The 14184-nt window shown below is 34.9% G+C and overlaps 1 protein-coding gene across 1 annotated transcript in view; it reads left to right on the plus strand.

Moving 5' to 3' along the window:
- Window positions 1-13104, plus strand: part of PLPPR5 (phospholipid phosphatase related 5) — a 121214-nt gene extending 108110 nt beyond the window's left edge. Inside the window, exon 6 of the mRNA XM_041750720.1 lies at window positions 11317-13104. Coding sequence (XP_041606654.1) covers window positions 11317-11349 — 33 coding nt within the window. The 3' untranslated portion in view covers window positions 11350-13104. The remainder of the gene's footprint in view (window positions 1-11316) is intronic.
- The last annotated feature ends 1080 nt before the right edge of the window (window positions 13105-14184 follow it).

Here is a 14184-nt window from a genome sequence, read left to right on the forward strand (position 1 = left end):
CCATGTTGAAATAAATGTAGGCTGCATCTATACAGCATCAGAATTGTTAATTATTATAGGACCATGATACCCTATCCTAAACCTTAGTGCTAGAGTTTTTCAGTATTCAGTATAAAATAAAAATATTTTATATTTTAGGGGAAAATACTGTGTATTTTGTTATACAAGCAGGGTCTTGGGCAGCACTTTGTAATCAAAGATGAATATTTCTGCAGCACAACATAAAATATAAATTACCTCACAGCATAAATTATCTCACACCATAGAGTATAAATTGTCTCAAAGCAATTCACCACCAAATGAATTTGCACCAATCTTATAACAAACATTTGGTTTTAAAGTTTGTGTGGATATTGGAATTGTAGACTACAACATTGTGAAATTCCAGCCAGCTATAATATATATGTATTTCTTTCTCTTTGTGCTTTTTGTTTCTTTTTTTATTTTTTCATCTTGTTACCCTGTCTTTATAGAAAATTATAGATGTTCGAGTAGAGATAAGGAACTTGGTTCATATAATCTCATTTAATCTTAGCAAGAATCCATTCAAATGGGTATTATTATTTCCATTTCACAGACGAGAAAGTTGGGTCTCTCTGAAAGGTTAACTTGCTTGTGAAAATTTCAGTTGTTGTGAAGCCCACCTTCGACACTTGACATTCCTACTACTTGACCACAGAGTCCACTGTACCACACAGCTTCCTTACCAATAGAGGTGAAGACATAAATCATTGAATTAACGACATTCTATGCACAGATCTCATTTTATATTCAGGTTAAAAGCCTGAGCTGATTGCTGACAACCTCCTATTAGAACAGAAAAGCTCTTAATGATCATCTTGAAAGAAAGAAACTGGAATAGTATTTAGCCTCAGCATTTGGTCTAATAATAGAACAACATAGAACTTGAAGTAAACTAGTACTTTGTCCAAGTCAGTCAATCCACATTAAATAAGCATTTAAATAATGAATAAAACACATTTTGTAGGTGTCCCGAATCCAACCCATTGAGAATGGTCAAGAAGAAACTTCACAGGGAAGGTCCTTTAAAGACTGTCTTGCAAGGCTCTTCAGCTGGATACTGGGACTAAGCCACTGCGAACATCTTCAATTAAGGCAATAAACGTATGTGCGCTAGAGCGCACTGGCCTTGAAGTTGGGTTGCAAAGCTAAGGCAAATACAGAAAATGTCCTTCTGTGCAGGTTTCTATTGCATCCAAAACTCGAGGTACTTGACTATTGTTATTATTTTACCTTCCAAATGTATTTTTTTAATTTTTTACTTAATGGGAATTTGGCATTCCTCAACTGAATAGCCCGTAATAATAATGGCTTTTTTGTTTTTCCTATCTGAAGTGCTCTTTTTACATTTCCCTCATATTTTCTTAAAGGGAAATGGTGAGTGGCATGTCTTGTCAAGTGACATGTCATCTCCACATTGTCATAAGTTGATGATAGTTTTGTTTTAAATAACATCTTTTTAAATAAGTGTAATTTCTACAAAGGGAAGTATAGAAGAAATAGTAAAATAGAGATTTTTATGTAGAACTTAGAGCTTCAAAAACTGGCATACTATATAGACTTTAGAATTCACCGAATTTAAGAATCCAAAACTACTTTTCAAAAACAAGTGCTTGTTTTTCCATGGGACCTCTGCACTCAAGGACTGGATTCGGTATTTTGCACTCTGATTTGCTGTGGACTTGAATGAACACTTTCTAATGGATGCAGCACCTTTTAATCTTCAACTTCTTGAGCTCAAACTCTGCCATCTGTACTAGAAACCTCTGTGTGTATAGTGCAAAAAGCAGTAATTGCACTGATCAAAGACCTGACCACTTTCTTCATGTGACTCTGAATTAAACTATTATGCATGAATTTTTAGTTTGCCTACTACATGCTTTCAGTATTATCTACTAATAGGATTTAATATTGCATATTAAGAATTCAGCCAGATTAAAAGGGGAAACCTCTCATTACCTGGTTTTGCCTCATAAGAAACACATTTCTCAAGACAGGTGACCTGAAAATAATAAATGCAATTCTGGCTTTTTCTATCACTGAGAAAAACGCTGACCAGAAGTGAGCACTACCATAACTTCCTTCATAGGAATTATGCCATGTGTATATTTCAAATTATGCATTTACATACATTGCTAATGTAATTTTTATAACATAGAATCAGAGTGTTTTAGGGATGGTAGAGACCTTAAATAATTACCCTTGTACTTTCTCTAGATTCCTTCAGGGAAAAATCACCCCTATGTTAAAGAGACTTAATCCTAGTTTTTAAATCTTACTCAGCTAAGTAATCCATCTCCTTCATTCTGTGGTGTGAGTCCATTTGCTCTTAGTGAAATTGATTAACAGATGGCCCCCATGCTCTCTGTATACTCCTTTCATGTACTTAAAACCTATTATTAAATTTCCCTTTAATTTTCTCTTCCCTATGTACAGTCACTTTAATGTTTTATTTTCATCTGTTTAATCTCTCTGCTAATGCCAACCTTTAAATGATAAGCCGCAAGCAGCATCCTTCTAATCCCAGTCAGACAGAAAAAAAATCATCTCAGAAGTTAAAACTTAAATGTGCATGAATTAAAAGGGTGAAACTAAAAGGGTGCTAATTGGAAAAAGCGGGAGTTGGGATCTAAAAATGTAGTAGGTCTGGAAACTGTAGTCTAACTTGATAATGACTTAGCTTAATGCAAAGGGTAATATTGTTTGGACTCGATGGGCAGTGAAAGGAAAATCCAGTGACCACTGAAACATGATTTTAAAGGCCCAGACTGAACCCAGTATTTCCTAGTTCTCCATAGTAGACTTCGAGATACACATCTGATGCCATATATCTTAAGTGTCCTTACACCCCTGTTTGGGACCATCTCAATTCCAGCCTATTGTACTCTGTGTATTATTAGCAACCCTCTCTAGGGTTTAGATCATAATGTACAGATAGCCCTACATCCACCACAATATTCTTTGTCACTCTCTTCAGCTTGCACTTGTCACTTGGCTTTCCTCTGCTTCTGTCCTGCTTTGCACTGATTATTAGTGATTTGTTTCTGATACTTTCTCTGTTTTATTAAGGTCTTTTAATATTTCAGTTCTACCTTCCAAGGTGATGGTCGTCTCCTTCACTTAAGATCATCTTCAGCAAAATTAATGGGCCGTGTAGACACTTGATTACTTGGGCCAGTGGCCTTCAGAACACCAACCATTTTCTCTCTTTTGTCTCCTTTCCTTTATTTCTGTTGTCACCTTTTCACTCCTTTCCTACCCACCGTTGCCACTGACCCGTTAATCTTCAATTTATGTCTTAACATCTCTCCAGCAATTGCTATGTGCTAGGTCCTGTCCAGAGGTACGACACCCCCGCCAGTTTTGTAGTGAAACACTGTGTATCAGATTGTATTTTCTCAGTTCACAGGTTTCAAGTTCCCACAGGGCCACTGGAAATAAAATTATGATGTCCTGTTTGCACAGGTCTGATGGCTTTTATCCAATCACAGTGTATCATAAAGCTCTGACAATCCTTTTTGTCCTAAAGTCATGCTTGTGCTTTTGTAAGAGAAAATCAAGAAGACTCAGAGATGAGTTACTGAGTTCCCCAATGTTTTCATCTTGCATTTTTAAAATGAAAAATTACAGTTTCTTAGGTATTCTTGGTAGTTAGTGAAAAAGGCAGTATGTTCTGCTCACTACTGACTCCTACTGTTTTTCTTTAGGTTTAAGTGAGTCAGACCTGGAAAATAATGCTGTAAGCACTAGTCAGTGATATTCTTCTAATTCTGGTTTAATATGCCTAAATTTGGTACAAATGAGTTTTAATTTCTTCACACACATTTTGTGAGTGTTTTAACTAGTTAAGATGCTTTAACTTGAAACGTTCTACATATACATGGAAGAAATTTCATGGCATGCATTCATTACATGAAATTCTGTTTATGATGTCCTTGACTTAAGAAGAGTCAATACGGAAAACTACTACGAAAAACACTTCAAGCAGGTAATATGGTAAAATCCTTTTGTAATGCTGCTCTTATTGGTTGGGGCTGTCAAGTTTATTACATCTTGATGTAACCCTATATGTAACATGATTATGTCATATCAATTTTCCACTGCAATATTTCAGAAGCCATGATCTGGCCCTCTGTATATCTGAAAACATTTGAATAGTAGCCCTTCCACAGGGTGTTGCTTTAAAGGAAAGGGAGGAAGAAGAGGAGAAGAAAGCCCTGCAAGGAATTCTATAATTGAACGAAACAACAGAAATTGCAGTCTGCAGTCTTTGATTCATGAATTCAAGACTGAAATGTTTGGAGTGACACTGCCACAATGACAACACAGGTTGCTCCTGACTTTGCTCCCCACTGCCCACAAGAAGAATCACCAAGAGCTGTTTAAGAACAAGACATCACTGAGAGAATCCTAGACCACAGGAGCCTTCAGCTCCTCCAGTGAGCAAAGAGAATCCCAAAGGGAAACCAGCTCCCCCCAACCCCAGAACTGTGGGTTGCTTTGAAGGAATCCCTATTCTGATCTCACACCATGGGAATTGCTGGGTAATCTGCAGGCTCAGCTATGGGGAATCTGCATGTGATAGAGAAGCAGGGAGGGGCTTGCAACAACCAGCCCAGGGATCTGGGCAGACCAAATTCATACCTGCAATGCCCAAGTAGTAATCCTAACCAGCAGTTTGAGTAATCTCCAGGACCAAACTGAGGGTGCACTCTGACTAGGGGGATCAGCGGGGTGTGGATCTGCCCAATCCAGATCCTTAAATGAGGACTTCTGCCGGCCTGCAAGCCTGGTTTCCCCACACCCAGGTGAGGAGCAAAGTGTCTTCCAGCCCCTTTGGTCCAGAAGGGCTGGTGACAACTTCTGTAAGCAGTGTGGCCCAGCGGTACCTGAGAGACAGGGACTCAGAGCAAAGAGAAAGCCAGACTGGGCAGGGAGCATTCCTGTGCTTCTGCCCAGGCAAGGACGCAGCAACATAATCTCACCTGCTGTGGAGAGTGTCCTTGGGTGCCATCTAACCAGAAGGACTAGAGACAATGGAAGCTATCCAGCCCAGTAGCATTAGACAGACAAGAGGCAGACAGGCGGAGCCAACGGTATGTAGAACAAAGCCTTTGACGTGTTAGGTCAGGGAACTTGGGGTATAGGTCAGCTGGAGTTAAGGTAACAAACAGAGCTTTACCAACTTTAGAGCTACTTCTCCTGCTGTGTCCAGGCAGGGAACCAAATTCATACCCCACTCATCACTGAATACAGCCTTCAGCCTGTCCAACAAGGGAATGAGAGCAAGCTCCACCTGCCCAAGGAGTTTACTAGCAGACACAACCAGAAGCCCAAACTGAACTGACTGGTGAGGAACTATTCTCTGCCAAAACAAACCTATAAAATCTGGAAGAGGAGTCTAATTATTGAAATGCACAGGATACCAATCTAAGGAATCAAGGATCACAAAAAAATCAGGTAAATATGGTACCACCAAAGGAAACTAATAAAGTTCCAAAAATATCTCTAAATAAATAGAGATCTATGAACTGTCAAAGAATTCAGAATAACCCTCTTTAGGATGTTTAGTGAACTACACATTAAAATTAAATATAAAAATAAATAAATAAATAAATAAATAAATAAATAAATAAAATTAAATATAGTTATAGATTCTGCCATATGGTAACAATGGTACCTAATTCACTTAAAACTCTAGTTTAAAAGTTAAAAAAATAACATAGTAAAAATAACCTTAACTACAATAATCTGTTATTTCACAACATAAAACATGTAACTTGTAATAGCAGTAACCTAAAACGTGAAGGAGAGGAAAAATAAAAGTATAAAGTTTATAAATTCTCCACAAGTTAACTTATTATCAGTTTAAAATAAGTTATGTTTAAGATATTTTGTATGTGCCTCAAGGTAACCACAAGGGAAAATTCTGTAGAAATTAACACAAAGGAACACAATAAAGAAGTTAAAGCATTCTGGTACCAAAAAACATCAAAACACAAAAATGACAGCAAGATAAAAACAAGGAACAATGGATTTATTTTTTAAAAATGGCAATAGTACATTTTTACCTATCAACAATTACTTTAAATATAAATGAGCTATGTCTTACAATTTAAAGACATAGAATGGCTGAGTGGATTTTTTTTAAAAAAAGATCGAACTATATGCTGCCTGTAAGAGATTCACTGTAGCCTTGAAGACACTCAGAGATTGAGAATGACAGGATGGGAAAAGACATTTCAAATAAATGGCAATTAAAAAAGAGCAGAGATGGCTCTGCTTATATCAGACAAAATAGACTTTAAGCTAAAAATGGTAAATAAAAAAGTCATTATATAATAATAAAGGGGTCAATATATCAATAAAATATACCAGTTGTAAGCATTTATACACCCAACATTGGAGCACCCAAATATATAAAGCAAAAACTAATAGAGCTAAAAGTAGAAATAAACAGTAATACAGTAATAGTTGGGGACTTTAATACCTCACTCTCAACAATGGTCTTCCAGACAGAGACTCAGTAAGGAAATAGCAGATTTGAATACTATAGACCAAGTGGATCTAACAGATATATACAGATATCCAACAATAGTAGAATATACATTCTTATCAAGCACACATGGGGCATTTTTCTAAGACAGACCATATGTTTGGCTATAAAACAAGTCTTAGCAAATTCAAGATTGAAATCATGCCAAGGACCTTCTCTGTCCACAATGGGATGTAACCAGAACTCAATAACAGGAAAAAAAACTGGAATTAATGAATACGTGGAAATTAAACAGCACTTTCCAGAACAACCAATAGATCAAAGAAAAAGTTAAAGGAGAAGTAAAGTTTCTTGGGATGAAAGAAAGTGGAAATGCAACATACCAGAACTTGTGGAATGCAGCAAAAGTAGTTCTAAGAGGGAAGTTTACAGCAATAAATGCCTATATTAAGAGAAAGAAAAATCCCAAGTAATCTAACTCTCACTTTAAAGAATGAGAAAAAGAAGAATGAATTGAGCCCAAAGCTGTAGAAGCTAGGAAACAATAAAGATTAGAGCAGAAATAACAAAGAACAGAAAAAAAAACAATAAAAAATATTAGCCAAATTAAGGATTGGTTCTTTGAAAAGGTAAACAAAATTGACAACCCTTATCTAAACTAACCAAGAAAAAAAGACAAAGGACTCAAATCAAAATTAGAAATGAATAAGAAGATACAGTAGATACTATGGAAACTTAAAGGATCATAAGAACTACTGTGAAAAACTATACACCAACTTACTAAGACAGAATCAGGGAGAAATAGAAAATCTGAAAAAACTAATATTAGTAAAGAGATTGAATCCATAATCAAAAATCTCCCAATGGTGAAAAGCCCAGGACCAGATGGTTTCACTGGTGAATTTTACCAAACATTTAAAGAATTAATAGCAATCCTCAAATTCTTTCAAAACATCAAAGGAAAGATTCTAAAACTCATCTTAATAGGTGAACATATCCTATTACTAAAATCAGAAAAAGATTTACTAGAAAAGAAAACCAAAGGCCAATATCCCTGATGTCTATACATGTTAAAATTCCCAATACGACACAGGCCTACCTCATTTTATTGTGCTTCTCTTTATTGCAGTGCACAGATACTGTGATTTTTTACAAATTAAAGGTTTATGGCAACTTTGCTTCGGGCAAGTCCATCAGTGTTGTTTTTCCAATGAAATTTGCTCACTTAATGTCGCTGTCTCACATTTTGATAATCCTCACAATATTCCAAACGTTTTCATTATGATTATATTTGTTACGGTGATCTGCGGTCAGTGATTATGACTTACTGAAAACTCAGCTAATGGCTAGCATTTTTTGGCAATAAAGTATTTCTTAATTAAGGTATGTTCATTGTTTTTTTAGACATAATGCTATTGCACACTGAATACACTACAGTATAGAATAAATACAACTTTTATATATACTGGGAAACCAAAAACATCTTTTGACTCACTTTATTGTGATACTTATTTTGTTGTGGTTGTCTAAAACCAAACCTTCAATATCTTCAAGGTATACTTGTACTAACAAACTGAATCATTCATCATAAACAAGTGTCATTTATCCCTGGGATGCAAGAATGGTTCAACATATGTGAATCAATCAGTATGATACCACATGTTAATAGAATGAAAGAAAAGAATCACATGATCATTTTAATAGAGAAAAACATTTGACAAAATTCAACATCCATTCACAATAAAACTCTTAACACATGAGGCATAAAAGGAATGTTTCTCAACATAATAAAGGCCACATATACCTAGCCTACAGCTAACATCATACTCAGTGATGAAAAGTTGAACACTTTTTTCTCCAAGATCAGGAGCAAGACAAGGATGCCCACTCTCACCACTCCCATTACATAGTCCTGGAAGTCCTAGGTAGAGGAGTTAGGCCAAAAAAAAAAAAAAAAAAAAAAGTATCAGAATTAGAAAGGAAGAAGTAGTAAAATTAAAATTTACTCTATTTACAGATGACACGATTTTATAAGAGAAAAATCCTAAAGACTCAACCAAAAGCAGATCTAAATAATTAGTTTAGTAAAGTTGCAGAATACAAAATTAACATACAAAAATCAGTAGCATTTCTATTCACTGACAATTTTTTAAAAAATAAATCAATCCCATATACAATAGCATCCAAAACAATAAAATACTTAGGAATAAATTTAAGGAGGTGAAAGATCTGTACTCTGAAAACTCTGAGACACTGATGAAAGAAATCAAAGAAGACACAAATAAGTGGGTATCTCATGTTCATGGATTGGAAGAGTTAATATTGTTAAAATGTGAATACTACCTTACCAAAAGCCATCGGTGGTTTCAATGCAACCCCTATCAAGATTCCAATGGCACTTTATACAGATTTAGGAAAAAAACACTCCTAAAGTTATATGGAATCACAAAGACCCCAAATAGCTAAAGAAATTCTGAGAAAGAAGAAAAAAGGCATCACAGTTCCTGATACTATACTATAACACAATAGTTATTAATATAATCAAAACAGTATAGTACAAAACAGTATAGTATATTAATATAATCAAAACAGTATGGTACTTTATAGTACCATAAAAAAAAGACAAATAGACCAATGGTATAGAATCGAGAGCTAAGAAATAAAACCAACCATATATATAGTCAACTAATATTTGATAAGGGAACCAAGAACACTCAGTGGAGAAAAGGTAGGTTTTTTTTTTTTTTAGTAAATGATGCTGTTATAATCGAATATATACATGTAGAAGAATGAAACTGGACCTAGGGATCCCTGGGTGGCTCAGCGGTTTACCACCTGCCTTTGACCCAGGGCATGATCCTGGAGTCCCAGGATCGGGTCCTGCATTGGGCTCCCTGCATGGAGCCTGCTTCTGTCTCTGCCTCTCTCTCTCTCTCTGCATCTCTCATGAATAAATAAAATCTTTTAAAAAAATTAATAAATACACATCTAAGAGAAAATAAAAAAAACATTAAAAAAACTGGACCTATATTTATACCACTTAGAAAAATTAACTCAAGAGGGATTAAATACTTGAATGTAAGGCCTGAAGCCATGAAAATCCTAGAAGACATAGGAATAAAGTTCCTTGAGGAGTCTTGGCAATTATCTTTCTGATAGGACATCTAAAGTATAAGCAGCAAAATCAAAAATAAATAAGTGGGACTACATCAAACTAAAAAGTTTCTGCACAGCAAAAGAAACCATTAACAAAGTTAAAAAGCCTATGGAATGGGAAAAAATATTTTCAAACCATATATCTGAGAAGAGGTTAATATATATATATATATAATATATATAATAACATATATATATTATATGCAAAGGACATGGATAGACATTTCTCCAAAGAAGATATATGAAAAGCCAACAAGCATATGAAAAGATGCTCAACATCCCTAGCCATTAGGGAGATGCAAATCAAAACCACAATGAGATATCACCTCATGTCTTTTGGAATGACCATCATCAAGAAGACAAGAGATAGCAGATGCTGGCTTGCATGTGGAGAAAAGGGACCCCTTGTGCACCACCAATAGAATTGTAAATTGTTGCAGCCATGTCACATGACCCACCAAATCAACTTTTGGGAATATAGCCAAAAGAAAAACACTAACTCAAAAAGACATCTGTACTTCATGTTGATAACAACACTATTTACAATAGCCAAGACCTGGAAACAACCTAAGTGCCCATTGATGGAGAGATGTATAGAGAAGCTGTGGTGTGTATACACACACACACACACACACACACACACACATACAGAGAAATATTATTTAGCCATAAAAATGAAGAAATCCTACCATTTGTGACAACAGGGATGGACCTTGAAGACATATGCTAAATGAAATCAGTCAGATAGAGAAAGACAAATACTGTATGATTTCACTTATATGTAGATCCTAAAAAAACAAAAACAAAAAACTTAAATTCATACACAGAAAAAAAAGAAAAAAGAAGAGATTTGTCCATCCGAGGTGAAGAGTGTGGGAAGTGGGAATTGGAGGAAGATGGTAAAAAAATAAAAACTTCCAGCTTTCAAGTAAATAAGTACTAGGGATGTGATGTACAACATGATGACTATACCTAATACCACTGTATGACATCTAGGAAAATTCACGAGAGAGTAAACCCCAAGAGTTCTTAGCACAAGGGAATTTTTTTCCTTTTTTTTTCTTTCTTTTAGTTGTATCTATATGAGAAGATAGATGTTAACTAAACCTATTGGGGCGATCATTTCACATCATGTAAATCAAACCATCACGCTGTATGCCTTAAACTTACACAGTGATTTATGTCCATTATTTCTAAATAAAACTGGAAAACAAATGAAGTGTTTAAGCAGATCTTTGTCAACCAGCAAATGCCTTTTAGTCTGAGCATTTCACCAACTCATTGTATGCCAACTGTCTCACTAGGAGCAATTAATGTGAACCTCCAAGCCTCAGCATTAAAATTCCATTACCAGTAAGCAGAATATTAGTGTCTGGGATTACCATTTTCATCTCTCCACATTTCAGTGTTAATTGTGACCACGATTTCTTAATCTATTGGGTGAATTAAGAATATTGAATAAAATCTATAATTAGCCATTAAATGTATGTAATGATACATAGAACTTAAATGCATGTTTCTGCAACTTAAACGTAGATGGGCTACAGATTATATTAAGCTAATGGTCATTTGTAAAGCACTAAATATCTTTCAAAGCCAATTTTCCCAGGACTCTGACATTGTAATTCCATTCTCTTTTCCAGAACCATATCACCGCCTTTGCAGAAGTCACATGATATTGAAGAAGATGGTCTGTCACTACATTGGACATCATCCCTTTTCACCATCCACTCATAACACCCAAAGTTTGTTTGATTACAAAAGAAATTTATAAAGTTGTCTAATAATTTTTATAAGTTTAAAACCAGTGTCCACTTATCTGTTTCCCCCACTAGACTGTGAGCTCCTCAAGGGCAGGACTGTGTCTTTCTTCTCTGTATCCCCAGCACCTACAACAAAACCTAGCACAAAGTAGGTGTTAAATAAAATGTGACGACCCAATGAAAAAAATTAGTTCTGAATTAAAACACATTAGTTTCTCGCAGAATCACTGATACTGTGTGAAAAGAAACCTTAACACAAGTCATCCTGTATAAGAAATTCCCTCCATTTCAGTCTAGTTAAGCTTTTTAGTTGCTCATATATCTATTTAGCAGTATACCACATTTCATTTGAAGTGGACTTTGAAAGTCATGGGGGTTTTATGTTATTTTTCAGCATGACATTATTTCCATTCTAACAGATTTCAGTGTGTGAAATTACTTTACTTTTAGAAAGTATGGTCTATACTAAAATAATGTTTGCACATAATAATATGCTATATTTCACTTAAAATACCATTCATACTATACATTCTAAGACTGGTGCTTCTGCTTTTGAAGGGGAAAATGCCAATTTTTACTGTAATAAGTAATGTATCATAATTAAAAATTATTTATTTGGACTTTTGTTCCTGACAACTGTGGTTTAATTGTTGACTTGTAGCTTTTGAATGTAGGCAGTGTGTAGGATATTTTAAGTGACAAAATCTAGCAGTGGTTCCTATGTAGTGAGCAATTTTCCACTGATAAAGTGTCTTAAGAAGGGTGAAAGTCTCCATTATTAGGGTTTTTACTAGTCAGAATTCCAAATAATTTAAACAGGAAAGAACCACACTCTGACACATAAATTAAAATCTGTAAATGCCAGAAATGTGGTTAACACATTTTACTTTGCATTTGTATAGTACTTTATGGTTTACAAAGGACATTTTTATTTATAATTTTACTTAATCCATATAGTAACCCTGTGTAATAATTGAAAATGGCTTTAGTTTATAAATGCTAAAAATAAAGCCAAGGCAAGGTGGATAATATGCCTAATTCCAAACAACTAGCAGGAGACACTTAAAATTTAAATTCAGGTTTTCTGACCCCGAACTTGTATTCTTTTCGAATACACCACAGCTGTTGTATCATTTTGGACACATTAAAACCTTTCAGAGGTGAGTAGAGTCCTGGACAACTGCCTATGTTTTTTAAAAATGAAGAAATATCAAAATAGACTTATAAGACCTATGCTGTATTCTAAATATTTATGTTTTAAGAATGAATGCTTTACAAATATGCAATTATATGGTAACCTATTTTTAATTTTCTTTAAAAATAATGTCAAGAGTCTAGATGTGAGGTCTTTTGTAAAGTTGAAACCCAAATCAGGTATATGTCCTGCAACCCTCACCCCTGTGCTCTACACCCCACCTCTCAGTAGAGGCCCCAAAAGACGTACCTCACTGAGCAAATGAAATTAAGGATGAAATCATGTGAATATAAGGAAGATGAACCAGGCTACAATTACACCATTAAATGTACTCCTCTACCATAACCTCTCAATCTTTAAAGCCACCCTGAGTAGCTTTGTCTTATATGAGCAGTAGTTAATTGACTGAAATGATTCTTCCTCACCTTGACAGTATTAAAAAAAAAAAAACTACATTTTCTCTGTAATTTCAACAGAAATCAGCAAATAAATATAACCAAAGACTTGTCTATTATTCCCCAAATAGATTTTACTTGCTCTTTTCCACCAATATGGGACTTAAAACACTTTTTATAGGGTCAAAAGCAGAAAATCCATATTTCTACCAAATTCAGACTTCTATATAGCAATTCAGCATGGTTGGAAATTTAAAATATAAAAAAAGTTAGAATGCCTTGATCCACTTTAATGACTTTTTTAAGGCAATAACAGTAATGGGGAATTCACTTACAGGGAATGGAAGTGAAAAAGGATGATTGTAATGTCTTCAGAGGCAGGATAACCAGTAAGACTTCTGGAGTCAAATTAGTTCTGTAGGTTCCAGAATCAGTTTTCCAAGGAGCCAGTTTGGATTGTTTTTCCTGTTGGAAGCCTTAGCTATATATTCATGTGTAAATGTTGTGTCTTTGCACCTTGCTAAACCAGGTCTGAATACAGGAGTTATAAATTCCTCAGAAACCCAGATTTTATCCAGGATCTGAATAAGATCATCTCACATATTAAATGTTATGGGCTTAAGATTGTGCATTGAATGATCCTGCCATGAGGAAAATTTAGAAGAATAAAAAGATACACATGCATAAAGGCAAAAAGCCAGCACAGAGCCCTGAACTATGATACTATAACTGCAGATAATGAAAAACACCTTTAAGAAAACATTAATTTGTAAATATGTACATATATAGTCTAGTAAAAGCAGGCAAACACATACTTTTCTGATAAAGACATCTTTTTATTCTACTCACTTGGGGCCCAGCAGTATAAATTGGTCAGCTTGAAAATTTTAGTAGTCTCTGTTTGCATGGCAGAAATTCTGCACATGTTCTATCTGATTCCTAAGATTATTTAAAAGGCTCTTTTATGTTAAAAGAGAGGTGAACCTTCTTTGACAGACTTTGTCTTTTCCACTTCTAACTGGGCCTCTCTTTTCTCAGGATCTATCCTAGCCAAATATCACAGTTACATTTACCATACAGTTTCCTTTGTGAAAGAGCAGTAGGGGAGGACATAATTCTCTGCTGTGTATTGTATTTTTCAAATAAAATTTTAAAAAT

The sequence above is a fragment of the Vulpes lagopus genome, chromosome 3 (assembly GCF_018345385.1).
Source record: "Vulpes lagopus strain Blue_001 chromosome 3, ASM1834538v1, whole genome shotgun sequence".
In the NCBI taxonomy this organism is placed as follows: domain Eukaryota; kingdom Metazoa; phylum Chordata; class Mammalia; order Carnivora; family Canidae; genus Vulpes; species Vulpes lagopus.